The 21,096-nt window shown below is 46.4% G+C and overlaps 1 protein-coding gene across 6 annotated transcripts in view; it reads left to right on the forward strand.

The window, feature by feature from the left end:
* Positions 1 to 1,727: 1,727 nt before the first annotated feature.
* Positions 1,728 to 21,096, forward strand: part of MECOM (MDS1 and EVI1 complex locus) — a 342,326-nt gene continuing 322,957 nt past the window's right edge. For 2 of the 6 annotated variants that reach the window (XM_061452588.1, XM_061452589.1), the window contains exon 1: positions 1,728 to 1,937. In XM_061452588.1, the coding sequence (XP_061308572.1) occupies positions 1,901 to 1,937 (37 nt within the window). In that variant the 5' untranslated portion in view covers positions 1,728 to 1,900. The remainder of the gene's footprint in view (positions 1,938 to 21,096) is intronic. The other 4 variants (XM_061452590.1, XM_061452591.1, XM_061452594.1 and 1 more) reach the window with 3 other exon arrangements.

The raw sequence follows: 21,096 nt of genomic DNA on the forward strand, positions 1-21,096 counted from the left end.
CCCCCAAAGCGAACCGGCGCCGCGGGTTAACGAGGAGGGGTGATTTGGGGACACCCCGATGCAGCCCCGCAAGGAGAGAGACGCTGCCAGCGAGCAAGGGCTGGGGTCTGTAGTGCCCGTTCCCCGAGGGCAGCTCCGGCCCTGCGTCCGCCCGGGACAGCCCCTGCTGCGCACCCTGAGGGGTGCGGACGGTCTGCGGACGGTCTGCGGCCGGGGGAGGCCCAGCTCCACGCGTGTGCAAGGCCGCGCAGCGCCCTGCCAGCCTGCCCCTCCTGCTCGGGGGGGGGGTGTGTGGGGGGTGAAGTGTACCCCTGCCCGGCGGCGGGGGGCTGCGGGGTGGGCGCGGGGCAGCTGCTGGGCCTCGAAAAAAATAAGAAACCCAATTTGCAACTGAAACATAACGATGGGGATCAAGGACGGCTCCGCAGAGCCGGTTCAAGTGCTTGCGCCTGTCTGCCGGGCGATGGGGGAGCAGCCGGCAGCCGCCGTGCCCCCGCTTCACCCCTCCAGTGCGGGGACTGTCACCGGTGGGGTGCGGGGGACGCTGGGCGAGGGGGGGCGCCGCGGGCTGCCCCGATCAGCAGCACCGGCAGCCGGGGGGGAGTGTTTGTTGGGGTGGGGAGTGTGAAGGGGGAAGGGGCGATGCTGAGGATTTTATTAAAACAAAAAGTTGAGCAGCGTGTATGTACTGGCGCAGCCCCGAGTCTGAAAGATTGTAATTTTCTTTTATGGTGTCTGGCAGGATTTGCAACAGATATTAATGGGAACATAAATAGCGCATGGAAGGTATTGAACAAAACTGTTTAATGCAAGGAGGTTGTACCAGAGGAAAATCTATATGTAGTTTGGATTGATTCATATCTCGGACACAGCCATCCCCTAAAGGAGCTCCCAATTTCTTCGCGCTCCCTCTTTGATTTGCAAACCCTGTAATTAAAACAGATTAGAGCTGTGGGTTCACTGTTTTAAAAGCGCCTTTTTTCTTTCTTCTGCCTAAATGGTGACGGCTGAAAGGAGTTCAAGGTGAGGAAAAAGTGTGTGCACTGGGCAAGGGGGCATACGTAGTAAAACATGTCAGTAAGTTGTGTCTCTCGCTATATACGGAGAGACCTACGCTAATTGCGGCAGGGTGAGAATAAACCATTTAAACGTTGCGAAGACGCCAGGAGAACGTTAAGGTCACACACACACATACATATATGTATGTAAAAGTAAAAAAAAAAAACAATGCAGGAAAAGCTAAAAAAGAAGAAAAAGGTAAAAAAAGAGCAAAAGATAAAGAAAAAAGAAAAGATAAAAATAAGAAAATAATTAAAAGTATTTAAAAAGAAGTAAAAATAAAAAGTAAAAAAATATAAAAAAGGATTAAACCAAAGTAAAAAATAGAAAAGAGAAAAAGGTAAAAGAGTAAAAAATGGAAAAAGTAGGAAAAAAAAAAAAAGGAAAAATAAGGTAAAGGAGAAAGGTAAACCACAGGCGGAAGAGGTGAAGGAGAGGTGTCCCTCCTCGCCCCCCAGCCCCTGCCCCGCTGTGTCCGGCTGCGCAGGCAGCGCAGCGGCAGCCCCTGGGCCCCTGCCCGCCCGGCCCGGCCCGGCCCGGCCCGTCCCGGGCCCGCTGTCGGGTCTCCCCCGGCGGTGATGGATCGCTGCAAACTTTTTTTTGGCGGCGCTGAAATGTTGAAGAGCGGGGGGGAGCCGCCCGTGCGCATGTGCGAAGGTGTCCGAACTGACAATGCTGGAGAGATAGCGAGCCGGGATTGAGAGAAAGGGAGAGTGTGTGTGCGGGAGAGGGAGAGGAGAGCGGGAGAGGGGAGCGAAAACGGAGGAAAAGCTCCGGGAGGAGAAAAAAAAATAAAGCCCCCCCCCAACCGCACGCCAGCATCGGCCGCGGGACGGGCAGCATGCGATCCAAGGGCCGGGCGAGGAAGCTGGCCGCAAGTAGGTGCAATACCCCTTTCTCTTGGCTTTTCACCCTCCCTCTCTGCCATGTTGCACAGACATGTCTGATGCGGCGCTGAGCTCGCAGACAACCTGCAGCATCCCCCCTTCCCCACTGCCTGGCCCGGCCCGGCCCGGCTCGGCTCGGCTCGGCTCGGCTCGGCTCGGCGGGGACCGGGAGGGGGCAGCCGGGGTGGGGGCTGCGGGCGGCCAGCGGGAGGTGGGGAAGGAGTTGAGGAGAAGTTCAGTGGCGAGCGCTGGAAGTTGCTGCCGCTGCCGGGGGCTGGAGTGTGTGGGGGGGGGTGGTCGGGAAAAGGGGGCTGCGAGTGGCTCCGGGCCCTATAGTGGGCGCTGTCGGCTGTCGGCAGGACTGGGGTGGGTGGGTGCGTGAGCCTGAGTGTGTGTGCGTGTGCGTGTGCGCGGAGGGGCAGCGGCAGCCCGCGGGGCAGGCGGCGAGCCCCGGGCGCAGGTAGCCGATGCGGAGCTACCGGAGACACCACCCCGGCCGCGTGCTTGTGCCAAAATCCACCCCCAAACCGCGCGTGGGAGCGGGCCGTGCGTGGGAGCGGGGCGGGGGGCACCACGCGTGGCCGGGGATGCCCTCCTCGGGAGGGGGGGGCAGGGGGGACTGTCGGAGCGGCTCGCAGCACGCTGGGGTCCCCGCTCTGAGGCGAGGTAAATGCTGTCATTTCAGGCGCTTTTCCAGCACTTTTTATACAGTTTGGCCGCCCGAAGGTCTGTGCTCCGCGAGGCGGGGGCTCGGCCGTCCACACGCAAAGTCCGACTGATTTAATTATTATTATGCTTCCCCATCTGTTTCCCCTTTATGATGGGGAGCTTTGCTTTTAACTGCAGCACTCTTGGGGCTTATATTGTTATTTTCCTTTTTTTTTTTTTGGTATATATATATATATTTTTAAAAGGGAATCAGCAACAAAACTTCGCCAGCTTTCGCGTCCTATTTTAAAAGCAGCTGATGTCTTTATTTTCTTTGACACATCTGGGCAAGTTTCATTTGATATCCATGGCGATGGCAACTCACATTCCCGAGTGAAAAAAAAAATGTAGGCAGGCGGAAAAAATAAAAACAACCCCCCCCCCCCCCCAAAAAGGTCAGATGAAATGTTGCATAAGTTGCGTGAGGTAAAAAGCAGATACTTATTTACTCTTTATTTGTGAAGGGGAAAAAACGTAGAGGAGCCTGGAAAAGGGGAAGCGAAAGATGTCTCCGGATCATCATCAGCTTTTCTGTGAACCTCAACAATAACAGCAGCAACCTGCATTTGATGAGGGGATTTTAAAGCGGATAATCCAGCGCCCACAATTTAAAACCAAATATATTGTTAGATCTCCAGGTTGCCAGCCCTTCTTTGGAGGTAATTACGGGGAAAAAACTAGTAATTCTCACATCCCCGACAAAATCCGTCAGGTTTCTTTGCCTCTGCCTTGCTTTTCTCGCTGTGCAGCGATGCAGGGCTACTCCTGCTCCTGTTCCCGCTCCTGATCCCGCTCCAGCTGCTGCTCCTCCTCCGCGGGCGAGATCCCACCGTCTGCAAAGTTTCTGCTCTGGGCTCTTGGTGCAGCAGCAGCACTTCCACCCCCCCAACCCCCCCGTCCCAGACAGATGCGTTACATTAAATAATCCTTCGGTTACAATCCGCTCATAAAGGAAATCATATTTAAAAAGCCGGGATATTTTTTTCTCCTGTGTGATTCTTTCCCCCCCCGAAGAGCGTCTCACTTCCACGGCAAGTGGAAGGAGGGTTGGAGGCGATCCCTGTAATTTAGTTGTTCGAGAGGAAAAGTTTTTAGCTTTTCAGTTCTTTCTGGCTGGGTTGGGAATAGAAAAGAGTTTGTAGCCTTCACCCTCCTCCGTGGAGAGCAGGGTAGGTCGGGACCAAGCGCGCTTCTCGTGTAATTTCGCTTTTACTGCTTCGTGCGTGAAACAAAAATCGTCCCGATGGCGCGGCTGTCGCTGATACGCGGGGAAGGTTTTTTACTCTTCATTGAGGGAGAATCCCTGAAGCGTGCATGTTCTTGACCTCAGTGTAAAATTGATAAAAAACAATTTGGAGGCTTTGCCCCCCCCCCCAAAGAAAAAAATAAAAAGGAAAAATAAAAATAATAGAAGAAGAAACAAGCAAAGCCACGCGGGGAGTAGCTGGTGAATTATCAAATGTCAAACTGTAAAAATAAGAGGAAAAACCACGCTGAAGGCTTTGTCCCCGCCACGCTTTCGGGTGGCAGCTGGTGGGGTGCGGACCCTGACGGGGTGCAGGCCTGGGGTGCGGGCCCGGCCGCCCACATCGCTCTGCACCTGCGCGGGCATCCTCGCTCCGCGCTTGCTCAGCGCCTCGGCCCCGGGGCAGCTGCTTTTCCACTCGGGAAGGTTTGTGCCCGCCTGGTGGAACCGTATCCCCGAATAACCCCTGGGCTGGGGCAGACCCCAGCCACCCAGCAGCCTCATAAAGAGCCAGGAGGTGATCAGATTAGGGGAACACACGGGAAGAAGGAGGCACTTGTTACTTTTACACTTTATCACCACTTTTTTACAGGCAATTTAGTGCAGCCAAGGTAGATCCAGATCGCTCCAACCATCTGAGATAGTAAAATAACACTTTCCTAAGTTTCAGCAGGTTTTCCAGAGCCTGTAATTTGCTTCAGTCTAGTACTTAAAAGGCTTGATTGAAAAACAGAGCTGGCAAGTTTATTTGCCTGTTTAAGACTCTGTGCGGGAATTTGTTTTCGAGCAGGGAAATGTTTGCCGTGTCCGGGCTCCCGGCCCTCTCCGCGAGGCGGTTTCTTTGCCACCGCTTTACCCTCGCCTCTGCCTCTCGCCGCCGGCACCGCGGGTCCGTAACATCCCCCGCCGGGGGGCAGCGGGGCTGCCGGCGGCGGCGCGCAGCCAGCCCCGGGACACCGACACCGGCTCGGCCCGGCCCGGCCTGGCGGCACCCGCAGCGCAGCGCCGTCCCCGGTGGCTCCTGCGTGGCGGGTGCGGGCGCAGGGGCTGCGTGGTCGGGCGAGACAATCCCATTATACGCCGGGCACATTTTCACCCCGCTGCTCATTAACCCTTCTTAGGGGGGAGAGCGCGCGTGTGGCTTCTCGCTTCTTTCCTTCTGCTTTCTCTTTCTCTCTCTTTTTTCTTTTTTTTTCTTTTCCTTCCTTCCTTCCTTCCTTCCTTCCTTCCTTCCTTCCTTCCTTCCTTCCTTCCTTCCTTCCTTCCTTCCTTCCTTCCTTCCTTCCTTCCTTCCTTCCTTCCTTCCTTCCTTCCTTCCTTCCTTCCTTCCTTCCTTCCTTCCTTCCTTCCTTCCTTCCTTCCTTCCTTCCTTCCTTCCTTCCTTCCTTCCTTCCTTCCTTCCTTCCTTCCTTCCTTCCTTCCTTCCTTCCTTCCTTCCTTCCTTCCTTTCCCTCCCTTCCTTTTATGTCTTTTTTTTTCTTCTTCCCCTTCCTTCCATCCTGGTTCCCTTTCTTTTCTTCCACCTCTTTCTTGTCTCTCTCTCTGTCTCTGGTTCTCCTCGTCTCCCACCATCTCTTACTCGGGGCCACCTTTATGGCACTGCGCAGGCGATGCCACGTGGGGCTGAACCCAGGGCTGAGCCTGCTGTGACTCTGGGCTGCTCCTCGGCCACCCCGGGGCTGGCCACGGTGCGGGGCAGAGAAAGGACACAAAGGAAAGGGATGGTCCGAAAGGCGAGCTCGTTATTAATACAGACCTGCTTGTAAATGAAAAATGTAACCCTTGTTAATTAATGCTGTTTACATGGGTTACAAGAAACTTAAGAAATGTTTCTACAAAGGGGAAGGAACTGTTTACAAAACTCTTTCAAAAGTGTGACATATTGCTGCAGTTCCAGCACTAAAAAGCCAAACACACTTACACGCCTTTGAAGTTGGCTGGCTGAGGCAACATTATTTGACTCGGATTCAGATATTGCTTGTGGGTATAACTAATGGCTTTTACCTAGTTAGTGGGCTGGGAGGGGCGAGGGCCTGGGCGCCATGGCCATTGGGTCCCTCCAGAGAGCTGGGGCTGGCTCTCCGCCAGCTCTGTACAATGTCAACATTGAATATTTGAATTCCCAGACTCTATTTAACAACTTTCTAAATAAATAAACTCATTGTGTGTCTGTGTTTAAAATTATTTCACCTCTGTCATGAAAGCTACAGCATCTCATTACACCGGCCTCTCCGGCTGCTTTTCCCCCTTTTCTGTCCTAACAAACACAAACGTAGCTGAGCACTAATTTTTTCTTTCCCCTGCCTCAAATCTCTCCTTCTCTCCCCTTTTCACTCTCTGTCTTCTTGGGAAGCATGAGTGGAAGCTGCCTGCACATCCCATGATGTCAGTGGGACGGCTCTGTGCACCCTGCTATCTAATCAGAACTAAAACCAAAGCCAGGTTCACCAACTCGGTTAAATATTAATCATTTCTAAAAGGAGGCCCCTGTGAGTGCCATTGCTGTGGCGGTGCCCTGTACGTACTCAATCATTTTGGCTGCTGTACCACAGGCAGGCTCCAGGGACAGCTTTCATTGTTGTTGCCATAAATGGCTATTAGTGTTCATATTCACCTATTCATGGAGTTATTTGAGTGCATGTAAGTGTGCATGTGTCTGTGCTTCTGTATGTGTGTACATATGTGTGCATTTGTAACATAGCTTTCTGTTTATGCCCTGGAGATACATATACTTGTATGCGTGTGTGTATATATGTATATGTATAAAATAATGATATATGTGTGTGCACACACAGAGAGAAACGCAGGTAACTACATTTGATACCTGCAATCACTATTAATATATGTGCTGGTTTAGAGTGGGGTTGTGATATGTGTAGGCTCCTGGGGTGCTTGCAGCCTATGCACCTATGTTTGAACATTTGCACAGGCTCTTACATGTTGTGGGCGCATACAGACAACACAGAATTGGTAAACAGGAGCCTGTATGTTGTAGCTCTGTAATTCTGTGCTGGGAGTATTCGTTGTAAAATGTTTATTGGCTCCACATGTAAGTAAAGGTGTTTGGCCAGAGAAGGAATTTCTGGCTGTCCTGGGGAGAACAGCTCCCTGATAAAGCTGCCTCAGTTGCTGAGGAAGAAAGTGGGATGAATTTTCTGCTAGGACAGTTACATGATGCAGAAGGATAAAGGAAAGCAATCGTGACAGCTCCAACTCAGGCTGGATGAGGAAAGGGCAGTAGGAAGTAGGTGGAGTTTTATAGATCTCAGGTAATGAAGCCTTGCCCACAGAAATTGCCTTGCTTTGCAGTAAACCACTTTCTCAACAAACGTACTTTAACTCTGGAAGGGCTTGTTCAGACACTTAGATTTCTGACCAAGAATTCATGATACTTGTTTATTTAAAATCTAACTAGGTTTGCTGTCATTTTTGGAGCAACTTGGTGCTCTTTTGCCGTAATTTAATACAATCAGTTTTGCATCACTTCAGTCTAATCAGACAAGGAGTGGTTTATGAAGAGCAGGAGGTTTAATCCTACATGGTTTTAAAACTAGCAGATACAGTGTTACCCAGTAGACAGAGCTAGAACTGGGCAAATTTGTATCGCAGGTGTCCCTGCTGAGCTTAGGGGTGCCCTGTCCCTGTGTTTTAAGGGCTAAGGAAAGCAGGCAAACTGTAAAGATGGGAAGCAGGAGTAGGGTGTGCACACTGAGATTAGGATACAAAGAAGGGGGCCTGGGGTCACAGAAGTTTGATTGCTGCTCTGGTGGCTTTTCACTGGGTTGCTGCCGCGTTCATGCGCAACTGGTTACTGCTGCAGCTCTTAATACACAGACTAGGAGCCAGACAAGACCAGTATAGATCATAATATGAACCAGTAAGCATCAGAAATTACCTCCAGGCCTCCTTAGCTTCAGGGCCTGATGGAGGGAGGTGTTTGCTGGTAGATAAGCTCAGCTAGGAAACAGTGAGGTGGGGAAGAGGATGGAGAAGCTAAAGAGAAGTGCATGTTGTAATGGCCAGGACTTCATCTCTTTGCATTGGCATTTTATACCAAAAAAAGTGCTCAGGGTATAATAATTCTTTGACTTTATGTTCCCTCCCCCTTGTTTGCATTTCCAGGCTATAGCGAGGCATTGCCTTCTCCAGTGCTGCTGGAAGAAAAGGCAGGCACAGAGCCATCTGGGAGGAGAGAAACTAGCCTGAGTATAATATTGTATTTGGTGCTAAATATGTAACAAAGAGAAAGAAATGTGAGCTAATCCAGCAATAGGAGTTGGGAAGTGAAATACAATTCATTTTATTTCAGGGTTTAATATTGTGGTCTGTTTCAGTGAAGCATTATCTTTTAAACTAGGATATATGCAATGACATAAAACCCCACTACCTTAAGGGAATATCAAAGTTTGATCTCCAAATAAAGGAAATTCAAAGTTAAGGCTGAAATGTACCACATGGCCTCCAAGTCCTAGGAACAACAGGAGGCAAGGAAGTAGCTAAAGGTACGGGCTGCACTTTAAAACGAGTCCAGCAACTATGAAGCTGCCAGTGCTTGTTGCAGACAGACAACACGGTTTGAGCTGGAATTTGTACTAACTAGAGAAAGGCTGGCTTAACAAGATCTGCAGCGATCTTGAGTCTTTTTGGAAATCCTGGCTGATCTGTGATGAGCATGAGTTTTGCAGTGGAAGGATTACAGGTCTGGGCTTAATTTATACAATAGAAACACTCCGTCCCCTTCGGCACCAGCAGCTTTTGTTTAGAAAATCTTATATTGGAGCAAAATTTTGGTTCAGAAAAGAGATATACCCAAGTTACAGCTTTGTTCCTTTCCTGAGGAACTGCTCATATGTCTGAATGGGTGCACTACTTTTTTAGCCCTGTTTCAACTAAATTTAAATTGCCTGTAAAATAATCTGCAGAATGGAAACTGCCACACAACCGTAGCCCTTGCTCCCTGACCCAAACCCATATTCCATTGCAAAGCAGTGCACTGCTCTGTTTCGTGATTACAGTAAGTTAGAAACCAGAAGAGCAAGACTTCTATGAATAGGTTATTTTTGGCAATTGCATCACCAATTATGTATAAAATTTCAAAAAAATATGAGTTCTGCCAGTTTGATCTCTGAGAGGGCTACAGAAAATGAAAGCTTTGAGACTGCTGTAACATCATACTATTTTGTCTATTAGATATCATTAGATTACCAGAATACTGAAACCTTCATATCAACCAATCTAACAAAAATTTCCCAGGTGGTTTAAATTAAAAAATTAGCCATAAATATATTTTGTATAATGCAATTTATTATGGATGTTTATTGTGTGCAGTGGGAAAATGTTTGGTTTCGGATGATCTTACTGTATAACATGTGCCCTACTGAATCTGTTTATACTGCAGCAGCCTGCAAAGGCCCCAGCCTAATTCTGAGACTGGCTGGGCTACACGCTTCGAAAGCCACAGGAAGGCAGAGCCCTTCCCCTGGAAAGCCAAAGGGGCAACAGCAACTTGTATGGGACATGTGCAACAGAAAAACTTCGCAGTGGGGGAGGAGATGAATGGTAGAGAAAACTGAAGGATGGTTCATGGCAATGTTGTTTACTAGGGAAAATGGGATTAAAATGATACTGGCTCCCAGGTGGTCCTGTTATACTGGGATGGGGGCTCACCTGTGGCCAAGGAATATTTTGCCTTCCACATCCCGTGTTATTCAAGCCTTCTCTTATTTCAGCTGGGTTTGGTGAGTGGGTCTCTGTATTCATATCCACCCATGACTCCAGATTTGCCCTTCTGCAGCAGAGAGGGGACTACCCTAGCCCTAGGGACCTGGGGGTCCCTGTGACAGACACATCCACCCTCCTCTGGGATGCTGTGACAGGGAGCTGATGGTTTCAGAGAAACATCTCCTGCCCCCTCTCCTGTTCTTTTGCACAAAGTCTGTGTGCTGGCAAGGGTGAAACCGTTTCTCAATTTGAAAAAGTCTCCTCAAATCCTCCCTCCCCCAGGCTCCTTCACACATGTATTAACACCAAACTGGCAAAGCCAATGGAAAAGAATTTTGCATTCTGGCAGCAGAGCTGGCTCAGTGCTTGCTGCGGGCCTTATCCCAAACCCACCAGAGCTGAAGAAGCTCGTACCGACTTCAGTGGGCTTTGGATCAGGTCTGGACGGGAGGAATCCTCTTCCCTTCATTCTCGGGGGGGTGCGGATGTGTGTGGTTATCAGCAGCTTTTGCTCTCTGGTGTGTCCCAACATGCAATGTTGTAACAGATACCTAGATTTACATCAGTGTAAGTGAATTAGGTTGGGCCTATAATCTGGCCTCATTTAAGAGTCCTTTTAGCCATTATGATGAAATATGAACACTGCTGATGGGGGGACTGCGGTGACTTTGCATACTTGTTTCCTGCTGTGCCCCATCCATTCCCTGTGCTCTCTGTCTCTCCCATGGGTCGAGGACTGCTGGGGGCTGTGGCAGGCTCTCAGGGGGTATGCAAGGGGTCCAGCACCCCTGACTTCCACTGCAGAGCTGAGTCTCAAGGGCTGTACTTCTCCAAATAGCCTGAGTTTGTGCCTTCTAAATAAATAGCTTTTCTGTTGAAAGTGCCTGATGCCTGTAGTACCATTTAATGCCTCCCCATTTCATCTCAGACTAACAGAAGGTATGTGAGAGACAAGCACTGACTGCTGGAAAAAAATCACCCCAAACATGCCTAAAATGCAGCTTGAGTCACTGGTGGTGCTTATATTTTTGATTTAAAAACCATTTAACATTTCCAACATTTGACAGAAATGATTAACCTTTCCCTCCTGAAAACTCTTTGTGATTTGAACTTACTGTGGCATGTTTTATTTACTTGCACCTTGGTGAGGAATTAAGCAATGCTTTTTGTGAGTTTTAATTTTTCCCATTCTCTTTGTGGCTCCCTATAAAGGAAGAAAAGGAAATGTTGTCTGAAATAATTTTGAAGTGATGTTTCTATTTTACTTTTTTTTTAAGCTCTTGATGTATTTTTGGCTGCAGGGACTGGCATGAAGTATTGGTCTAAGAATATACAGCATCAAAAAGCAAAGGGATATCAGCTGTATCTGAATTAACAGCACTACTTTATACTTTTGCTGTTTCCTTGTTACTGTATCATGACAATGGTAATTCACAGTGGTAATGAAGACTCGTTAATTGTAAAAGGTAAACAGTACTATGTATTTGTCCTGATTCTTTCAGTTCCTATAGTAAGCAATACCCCAGTAGTCACTGGCTGCCTGAGTAAGAGCTATTAATCATTTATGCTCTGCCTGGATAATCACCATCCTGGAGTTTATGGTACCTGGTGTGGTGGAAGATACCAGATAAAGCCAAGGTAACTGAGAAATGAAGAAATGATGCACTAGGTCACTTCAGATGCAGATCAGAGAGATCTGGGGGAATAAAGACATGTGGTGTCTTTAGTATCAGTGACCAGGCTCAGAATGAGAGAAAAGGTGACATTATCTGTACTGAACCAAAGTCGTGAGTGAAAACAGAAGCAAGACTGTGCCAGAAGGGGTAAAACAAAGTTAGAATCAGGATGGGAGGATGCAGCAAAGCTTCCCAACTGGTGCTTTCACCATGCACTGTGCTGAAGGATCAGCCGTGGACCAAAACCAGATGATTTATTTCCAACCTGACATTATTATTTATTATGACTTGAATTAAAGCAGCAACTGCAGAACCCAGCCAGGAGTGGATGCCTGTTGTGCTGAGCTTTGTGCAAACATGGGCAGTTCACACAGAGCTTAGGCCCTAAGAAATGCAGATTAAACATGAAGCCTGCTGCCCTATGTATGAAATTGCAGCATCATTGGAGGCAGTAATAAAATCCTGAGGAGAAATGGATGCTTTAAGGAAAATTCATGTAGTAGGGACTGTGGAGTGCTAGGCTTTCCGCTAACACATGGGTGGATGTGCTTCAGCTTTAATCCCATCAGTCCTCTGCCAGCAAATGGTCCCCCTGGCTCCATTTTAGACAACCCTATTATTTTTGGCTGTGTCTGTAACCTTGGGTGATCAAGCCACATTAAGCTGTGAGTATCCTTGCAGCATCACCCACTTGCTTTCAAAGAAAACAGCTCTGAAGGAAGAGGGCAATCCCGGCAGATAATCCAGCCCTATAAAATCCCTGGGTTGTGGTTCCAGCCTGCTTTCCACCCAGGCGCTGCAAGAAGGACATGAGCAGTGTGGTTGGCAAATGCCAGCAACCAAAAAGTCCCCCAAGCCTGTAAGGGTTATTAGGATTCTTTTAAAGTCTGTGCCAATAAAAAGGGTCCATGCAACCTCTGAGTGAGGCTTCATAAACTCATTTTTATGTTTGGATAATTTAGAGCCAAACCGTCACGGACTTCACATAGAGAAATACCTCATGGAGCATCACAAACTGCAAAGAAAATATATTGGGGAAAGAGAAGGCTGATAATTTTATGGCTTTCCTTGAAGCTAGGCAGTAAAATGGGCTTTAATTTAGCCATTTCTTAACTTCTGATTGCAATTTTGTTACCAATGCAACCAGTTTAGATATAGTGTTTTGTAAATAGGAAGGAATGTTGGAAACCAGGGTGCTATGGCTTTGTGCACAGCACCTGGACCTGCCACAGGAAGCAGTGCCATGCACTCCTGGTTTGCCAAATGTTTGATCTTTGGATCAGACCAGGGCAGGACATGGCAGCAGCAGCACTCAGCTCTGCTGTGAAAAGCCCAGCATGGCTGGGTAGCCCGTGGAAGGAATAGTCCTTTTAAAGCCAACTGTATAGTTTGACATGGGTTCAAGGATGAGCAACATATACTTATTTTTGGAGAGTGAAGGGTTTTTAAATTGAAATACATTTAAGAGTCCTGATTTTTACCAATGAGGGGATCATCGCAATCTGAAGGCTCACTTTCCAAACCAGAGGATATTAAAATCATTTGCCCCTTAACTTTTTGACCAAAATGTGTGTGTGTAAATCCAGATCCAGAATCCCTTCGATGGGATATACAAGATAAACCTCCACTACGTTTGCTGCTCACACAAATATTTATTTTATACTCATCATGGTTCATCTTTTAAAAATTATTTTACAATGTAATAATTCACACCCACTTCTCTTTGGGAAGTCATTTATAGAAGGAAGATTAAATGTGTCCGGGCATTAGAGGGAGTACTGCTGATACATGCAACAACTCAAAATGTTGAGGGAAGTGATTATGGGTATGGGAGAAGATGCCATCTTGACCTTGGTGGTTTGTTTATTAGACACTAAATCATGGACATTTTTTCTCCCAGTTATAACTGGTGTAAGGACTCAGATATAACCTCAAAAAGTCCTTTCTTGGGTTTTAAACAGAATTTAGACATCATTTGTGCTCAGTATTATTTATGCAGCTTGAATGAGAAAAGGGAATGCAGAGACCAATGTGGGAAGGAAAAAACAAAAAAAGAGAAGAAACCAGAGAAAAAAGGAGTATTCATCCAGATGGCTGTATTTCCTTTTCAAAAGGTTTCCCTTCCTGGTGCCACAGAGCAGAAGGAATGAGAAAATATTCGATGTCTTTTTACCCACTTTGTTTATGCATCTTGTGCGTATGTCAGCCAGTAACCATCAAACTTGTCCTGCCAGCCTTCAGTATTTCACTGCAAGGAAAGGGCTCTCTGCTGCTGGCAGGAGCAAAGGTAGCACTGGAAATCAGGTGGAAGTGATCACACAGTGGGCAGGGATGGTTGGGGGACTGGGAGATGGGACATGCCTGATGGATTGCTGTCAGACCCCTGAGCAAAAGGAGGGAACAAATCACCTCTGTTGGCACCTTTCCGTATAGGAATATCAAAGTAATTCAGGACAACCGATTTAAGACTTGGTTGGTGTTTTTCAAATACTAAATAGGCCCTGAATATGCTGTTCTCCGTGCTTTCCTCTCCCCAGTGCTATACTGTTGTTTTGTTTTTTTGTTTTTTTTTTAAATATGTATACATACATGATCTCAGCAAGCCGACGCAGGTAAATCACCCCTGTGCATCCTGACTTCCTGCTTAGTCTCCTGTTTCAGAGGCTTGGTGTGAAATAAGGTGCTGGGCTTACTCTTGAGGTCTACATATTTCCCCCTGGTTCCTGCTCTGCAGAAATAGCTGTGCTCTGCAGGTCGGTGAAGATCCAGCTGAAGCTTGCGAGGGCTGGAGGAAGCAGTGTTGCTTTAGGCTCCCTGCCTGCAGAGTGACATATCAGAATTAATAAGTCTGAGCCTGAGCTGATGTCTAACAGCATCGGAGAACGGGCTGGAAGGCTGAACTTCTGCAAAAATGAAAGCAAGGAATTTAGCAGCAGTAAAAAAGAGGGTAAGGAAAGAACAAAAAGGAAAGGAAATAAAAGTGATATGAACGGCTAGAAAAACAGCTGTGTCCAAATATTAACCTCTGCTGCTGTTATTTTGGCACTGGACTGAATTAATAGAAGTACATGGCAAATACATGTTAAGTTGGAATAAAGTACTTAATTGCAGAAATTATCTAGATCGTTGAGACACAGAAAATATTTTAGCACAAGACATTTCAAATCTGCCAGTAGCTTGAAGACAGCTTCTGCAGGAGGCTAGCAGGAGAAAGTAAGTTTTACTGGTGGGGGTTTCAGCCAAACTCTCTCACTCTTGGAGTTTCTTATCCCTGTTCTTCTCCAAGATACCTTTACTCCTACCATTGGAGGAGCAGAAGCAGACAGGCCTTTCCCCTGCTGATCAGATGTGGCCTGCCCAGCCATACGTCCTGTCAGCCACAGAAACCACACAGATAGAGCTGGCTTGGAGGGCTTCTTTCCCCCTTAGCACACTAAAGTAATGGCCCTAAAGCACATGGAGCTAAACTGGTGTAAAATCGGTGTAAGAACAGAACCCACTTTGGGAGGGGATGAGCTTGATGTGGCTCTGCTGGCTGTTCGCCCTGGGATCCGTACAGAGTGGGAAGAAAGCAGATGCAGGGCAACCTTCACTCTGTCAAGGCCTTCCCTGGCCTCCAGTGCTTAGAAGTGGAAAATATTTATGGTTCTTTAAGATAAAGGGTTTTCTATACCTTTTGGATTTCTGGATGATCCTGGGGATTGCATAATTCCATAAGCATCATTTGTTTCAGAGCATAAGATCACAGTGAGACAGCTTGGGCTTTTATTTCTGGGAATATCTTTATAGGCTTATTTTCATGGCTATATAACAACATTATTTTATCTATCCATCTCTCATCCACTTCCTGATATACAGAATTATCAAGACTACCCATCAGTCACTCCTGTGTTTTCTAGCCCTTGATATGATTATCAGTTTTTAGGATATCTTTCCAGTATTGCAGCTCCACTGATCTTGGTAGCTTTTAAAAAATCCTATAATGTCTTCCAAAAACTCTGTTGGGATGTGCAACATCGGCTGAAGGGAAGCAAAAGATTAGACTTGAGTTATATCATTACCGGCTTCCTGAGTGCTCCAGTGAGGAAAGGCAGTTAACTGAGTTGTGGGTTTTTTAAGGAAAAAAAGAGAAAAGAAAAACCAAAAGCTGCGTGGAAGAGCAGGGCATGTGCTTTTATAATTATGAGCTAACGAGCTGGGACTGTGCACCACCTCTGCAGCCTTTCATGTACTTGGGCTGCCCAGCTGATCTCTTCCTGTAGGTGCATCAGGATTTCTCAAGTTTTCAGAAGCTCACCTGGTATGTTCGTGGACCTTACATGCCAGATGGCCTAAGCTATGATGGGGCACAGGGGTGGAGGAAGATACAGGAGTGGAGATGGCTCGGTACAAAGGTACATCCTGCTTCTCCTGAGCTTCACCTCCGTGCAGCTGGTCGGGGAGCTGCTCAGCTGTGCCGCATCATGGTGAAATTGGTCCCTCTGTTTTGGGCTTGTTTGCAAGATAATTACGGAATACGAAGGCTGGCTTTGTCCTTCGTTGAAGGCAAGCTTCTCTCTGCTAGGTATTTTGCTGTTTGTTCTGTAAGACACCATGGAAATTATTGTTGGTGTTTTACACCCTGGTACAGGAATAGTTGCGTATAGAGCTGTGATTTCAGGTACTGCTCAGCTAGTGGTGGGTTGGGGTCAGGGATGTAATTTGACTTTTGGGCTTTAGCACAGTGTAAAACTGCCTCTTTGCTGCCTTAGTTTCCCCTAGTGCTGCCTGCAGTTGAAGCTGTGTGTGTTTCTGACTCCTCAGTGTAATTGTGTATTGTAACATCAGTCTCAAGTTGTCATCCTAGAACTGGTATCAACAAAATGTGATTCCTTCTGGAATTTGGGCAGAAGCTACAGGAAATGGTCTGATGTTTTCTTCAGAAATACCTAATTTTCCTTCTTCTTCTGCAAAGTTTTCACTTTAGTGCTGTTTCTACTGGCATTGATTTTTTTTCAGTATTGGTTATAAAATCCCAAAGCAATAGGAGGTGTGCATTTTTCCTTCCCCTATATGCTTTATTGGAAATCAGCTTGGAGGAACAACAAACCGCTCTGTTGCAAGCACAATCTCCCCATCCACAGCTAAAATGTTATGGGAATATGTGTTGGATGTCAGGTCTTCTTTTACTTTCTGTCACAGCCTTGGGTGCCAGTGCCTCCATTGTTTCTTCTTGCAGCCTCATGATTCTCCTATATTCTGTGTGCTCCCCTCTCATTGTATAGGAGTACATGCAAAAATAAAAAGGAAAAGAAAATTAATCTCTGGCTGCAGGTTTAGACCACCATGAGTCAGCTGCAGAAGCCAATGTGTCTCTTTAGCTTCATGCTGCCCTGGTCAGTAGTCTGTGAGAAGAGAAATGGGTTTGAGGATGCTTATTGACTGTCTCTTGAAAGCTCAGTGTGCTCTGCAGAAGGAGAGAGCTTTGCCAGTTGTATTTGAAGCAGTGGAAGTGATCAAATTGGACCATCTACTCTGGTTTTGCTTAATATGCATGAAAAGATGTGCTAATCCTATAAGAGTGTCTGATAAAACCAGCACAGACAGTTAGTTCCACAGCAGCTTTGCTGACCACGGTGGGGTGAGGTGTGTGCTGGAGGCTGTTACTGTTTGAGGAGCATCCTCTGGAGAGGACAGGAACTGCTGAAAGGGCTCTCCAGCTGCTTGTGCTGCCCTCAGTGCCGGCATGGGGGTAATTCCCATGTTGGTGCTGGTGTTTCCCACATTTATGGGAGCCACAGGCTTTGCAGAACCAGCAGCCACCTCTGGTCTGAGCAATACCAGGAACAGGAACCTGTTGAGTTGTGTAGCGCATGCTAGAGCTCTGGAGTGGTAGGTGATAACTCCTGCTCCTGATGAATTGAAGACGGCTTTTTTTCCTCCCCCCATGCACATGTGGAAGGGGACTTAGATGTCTGATGCCCCAGGTGGAACAAACAGGTGATGTTAGAGGAGTATGATAGTGCATGTATACAGGTGAATGTGAGTTGCTATGGGCTCTAACACCTCTTAGCTGGTTTATCCATAGCTGGAGGTTCAGCATGTGGCATCCATTTGCTGGACTGGTGAAGTCTGTGAAAAACCTGGAAATTAATTTCTGACCAGGCTGAGGCATCATTTGCCATTTAAACTTGTAAATCTGTGTTTATCCAGCACTAGCAGATGTAATGTAAATGAGTTCCTGTGCTCTCTGCTGGTTCACTAATGGCACTTGTTTATAAGTGCTTTATGTTAACAGCTATTTGATGGTGCCCATTAATTTTTTCTAGGTTAATGTTTTTTAATAAAGCGAATGCTAGCCAAAAGCAATAGTAATATGATAAACAAAAAATCCGAATGTTGGGTGAGAAATGTAATGGAGCGAGGGCTGAACTCTGGTGGGAGTTTGGTTTAATCTCAAGGTTAAAAAATGTTATAATTTGGGTTTAAGTAAATTGGCTCTTTAGTCCCAGAGGTCTTGCTCTCATTCTTCTTGTGCCTCCAAAGCTTCCATTAATGCCTATGGGAGTCTTGGGCACACAAGAAATGTGGGTTCAGGTACTAAAGTTACAGATTGGCTTGGACCATAAACCCCTAATCCAAATACCTCCGGCTTTTGAAAGCATTTGCCAATTGGATTTGAATCTGGACACAAACATTGTGGCTTGAGCTCATCTGAGCTCACTTACATCTGTGTAAATCTGTAGTATGGCCCTGATCCAGCAAAGCATGTAAATATGTGCTTAATTTGACTTCAAGGGGACTATTGTGAGCTTAAAGCTAAGCACGCATTTAAGTGCTTTGCTGGACTGAAGTCCAAATACATGGGGGTCAATGAAACGACACCAAATATTGCAGTGTAAGTGAGATATGAAATGAACCAAAATGTTTGTGTTTCTACCTGGAAATTAACACCCTGTTCATATCCTATGTATCCTGCATGAACTTTGTATTTTCATCCATCTGCACATAATGTATTCTTTACAGTAACCTGTCCATTCAATACAGTAAAAAAGAAATATACTTTGAATTTTCCTGCTCTATTACTCATATTTCATGAAATGTGTTCTTATGCCAAGTGTCTGTTTATATATATTTATACATGTTGTTTTTTTATTGGTATTGGCAAGATACAAGAAGAAAAGAAATATTTTTATGGTTAAAAGCTTGTAAACAGTTTTATCTGTCACTTAAAACATTCTTTTTTCCCCCCAAGAATTTACCTGACATGGTCAAATTGCTTCAACTAATTTTCAGTTTTGCCAGTCTGACTATTACGAAAAATATTTGTTAAAGATACAGGTTTGTTTTTAGTGCAGATACATGTTGAACAGGTTCGCAGTGAAGCGACATGTGAATGAGCCTTTACAATTAACTGCTGAATGCTACTTTTGCATTTTAAATCCCACATTTAGTGATTGCCACGCTACATAAAGCTGTTAATGAATATTTGCATGTGAATACATTAATACGTGTTAAAAAATTGCGTATTGCTTGTTGACTGCTGCCACTCGTTGCAAGGAGAACACAGAAGAGTTAATTGAGCCCAGCCCTGTAAAGGTGGCAGAGGCATAGACAAGAACTGGGAATTAAACCCAAAACAAATACAAGAAGAAATAACCCTCGTGCCTGTGCATGACGACCACAATACAGACATAAAGAAGTGTAATCTGCAAATGTCTGTAGGTTATTAATGAGGTAATAGAAGCGAAATTAGGTATCAGCAGGGTTTGGCTCTGTTTGAATAAAACTGAGATCTTTTATCTCAAAATGCTCTAAGAAAGACTCATAACCTGTGATTTGGTGGTCTAGGCTGTGCCCTTCTTGGTTATGGGAGTTGACTCATGCCATTTAAACTCACCAGTGTTTTCCACTTAGGGCAACCAGATGTGGGATCAGATGCAGGGGACGGCTGGCTGGGAAAAGGGAAAAGGTTTGCGTGGCAGTTTATGAGGAAAAAATGCTTTTCTGTGCTTACTTCTGAATAAAAAGAATATTTTGGACTTCAGCTTCGTGCATCTGGAGAGTGGATACTATTTCGTTGCAAAACCAGTGTGGGGAAAGCATGTAATGTCAATGCTGAAACCCCTCCATGTTCAATGCTGACTGCTGCAGAGCCTGAGACTGGCTCCCCATAGAGTTCAGCAGCTTCCCTCTGGATTTACTTCAGCCTGGATCAGAACAGAGCTTGGTCACAGACCTCTGATCAAGGCTCAGTACTTTTTACATTTAAAAGTAAACTTGCCTCTGAAATAAAGGAAAAACACTCCTTTTCATGACTCTTGAAGGCTGACAGCCAGAGATGCTGCTGATGCATTGTGTAGAGCAATCTGCCCTGCCCCGATCCCTCCTCAGCTCTGTCACTGAAGTAAGTGGCAAAACTCCCATTAACTTTAAAGATTTGGGATTGACCTTAAATGGATAAAGTTTCCCTGTAAGAAAAATCGCTAAAGGATTCAATTACACCATAAATGTGTTCAGTGGTTGTGAAGTGATTCTGGTGTACATACAGCCAAACCCTGAATTCCTTCTCAAGTAAGTGTCTGGGTGAGGACTGATTACAAATTCTGCTCTACACTACACCCGAATAGCTCCCTGGGAGCTGATGGCATTCCTCCCTGCTCCTCTTGCACAGGAAAGCTGAGCCATATGGTGCCCATTGCATCCCACTTCTGCTCACCTTGGACAGGAGCTGGGAAGGATGGAGCCTGTCCTTGTGGATCTGCAAAGATCCTTGTGACCTGGAGCAGCACCTGCGGTGTGATGGAGGCTGCACTGGGAGCGGTTTTGGCCCTTCAGCCTTTGAAGAGCTCTGGCATGATGTAATCCCAACACTGTAAGCTGCTGCGGGACCCTCGGGTTGAGAGATGCCCTATAAATCTTGGTTGCTGGTTTTTGTTACCTGCCTGCTCTGTTACATGACTAATGACTTGAGGTAAAGAATGGGTATTGGAGAAACGGGTAATTAACAAAAACATCCTTCTGTGTTTTCTGCTCAGCTTCCGTGACTGGCGTTTTCAAAAGCCAGGCAGATATGATTTGTAGCCTCCCTCTTTCACAAACACGAAGGCAGGGCTGATTTGAAACATAGCAATCCCTGAACACTTCCCTAGTTTCCTTCTCTTGTGTTCGATGCAGCCAGGGCTGGTTTTTCAGAGTCGCCAGTATCTGCCTTGACATGACGTTTTCATGCTGCAGTTAGGTTTTCTTCCCTGAGCATGGGGTTGCTTTGAGAGTGGCCTGGTGCAAGTGCATTAGCAAAGTGAGCCCACTATAAAATATTGCTGCATTCAACTGCCCTGTCAATAGATCAAGCTATTTGTCCGATCCAGACAGGGTGTCTAGCTCTCCTGGCAGCGTCCCTCACTTTGGCATGGGAAAACTTGTTTTGTTTAGCATTAGGGAAAAAATATGTCTAAATAGTAATACTTGAATCTAAACGCTCCTGTTATCTTTATGCACGGGATACTGTGTTGCTGGTTATTTTATGATAGATTTTCTTTTTCTTCTCCTGCCCCCCCCGAAGGATTTGAGTCCCAGCCTGCAGAATAGCTGCTGTTGAGTGGAAGCATTCCTGCTATTTTCTCCTCAATTCAGAGGAAGCAATGCACTTGTTGTGTTACCTTGGTGAATCGAAAGTGGTTTTCACTTCCCTTAATTAAGCCTCCTTTGGCACTGGCCCCTCCAAGGTGGAGAGCAGAACGCACTCAGGAGCGCTACTGCTGATTTGAATTCCTAAATTCCTCTCCTTGCAAACTTCAAAGGCAAGTATATTGCTCTG

This window comes from Pezoporus flaviventris, unplaced genomic scaffold (assembly GCF_033815535.1).
Source record: "Pezoporus flaviventris isolate CSIRO_AGI_PZ_B2104156 unplaced genomic scaffold, CSIRO_AGI_Pfla_v1 ptg000013l, whole genome shotgun sequence".
In the NCBI taxonomy this organism is placed as follows: domain Eukaryota; kingdom Metazoa; phylum Chordata; class Aves; order Psittaciformes; family Psittacidae; genus Pezoporus; species Pezoporus flaviventris.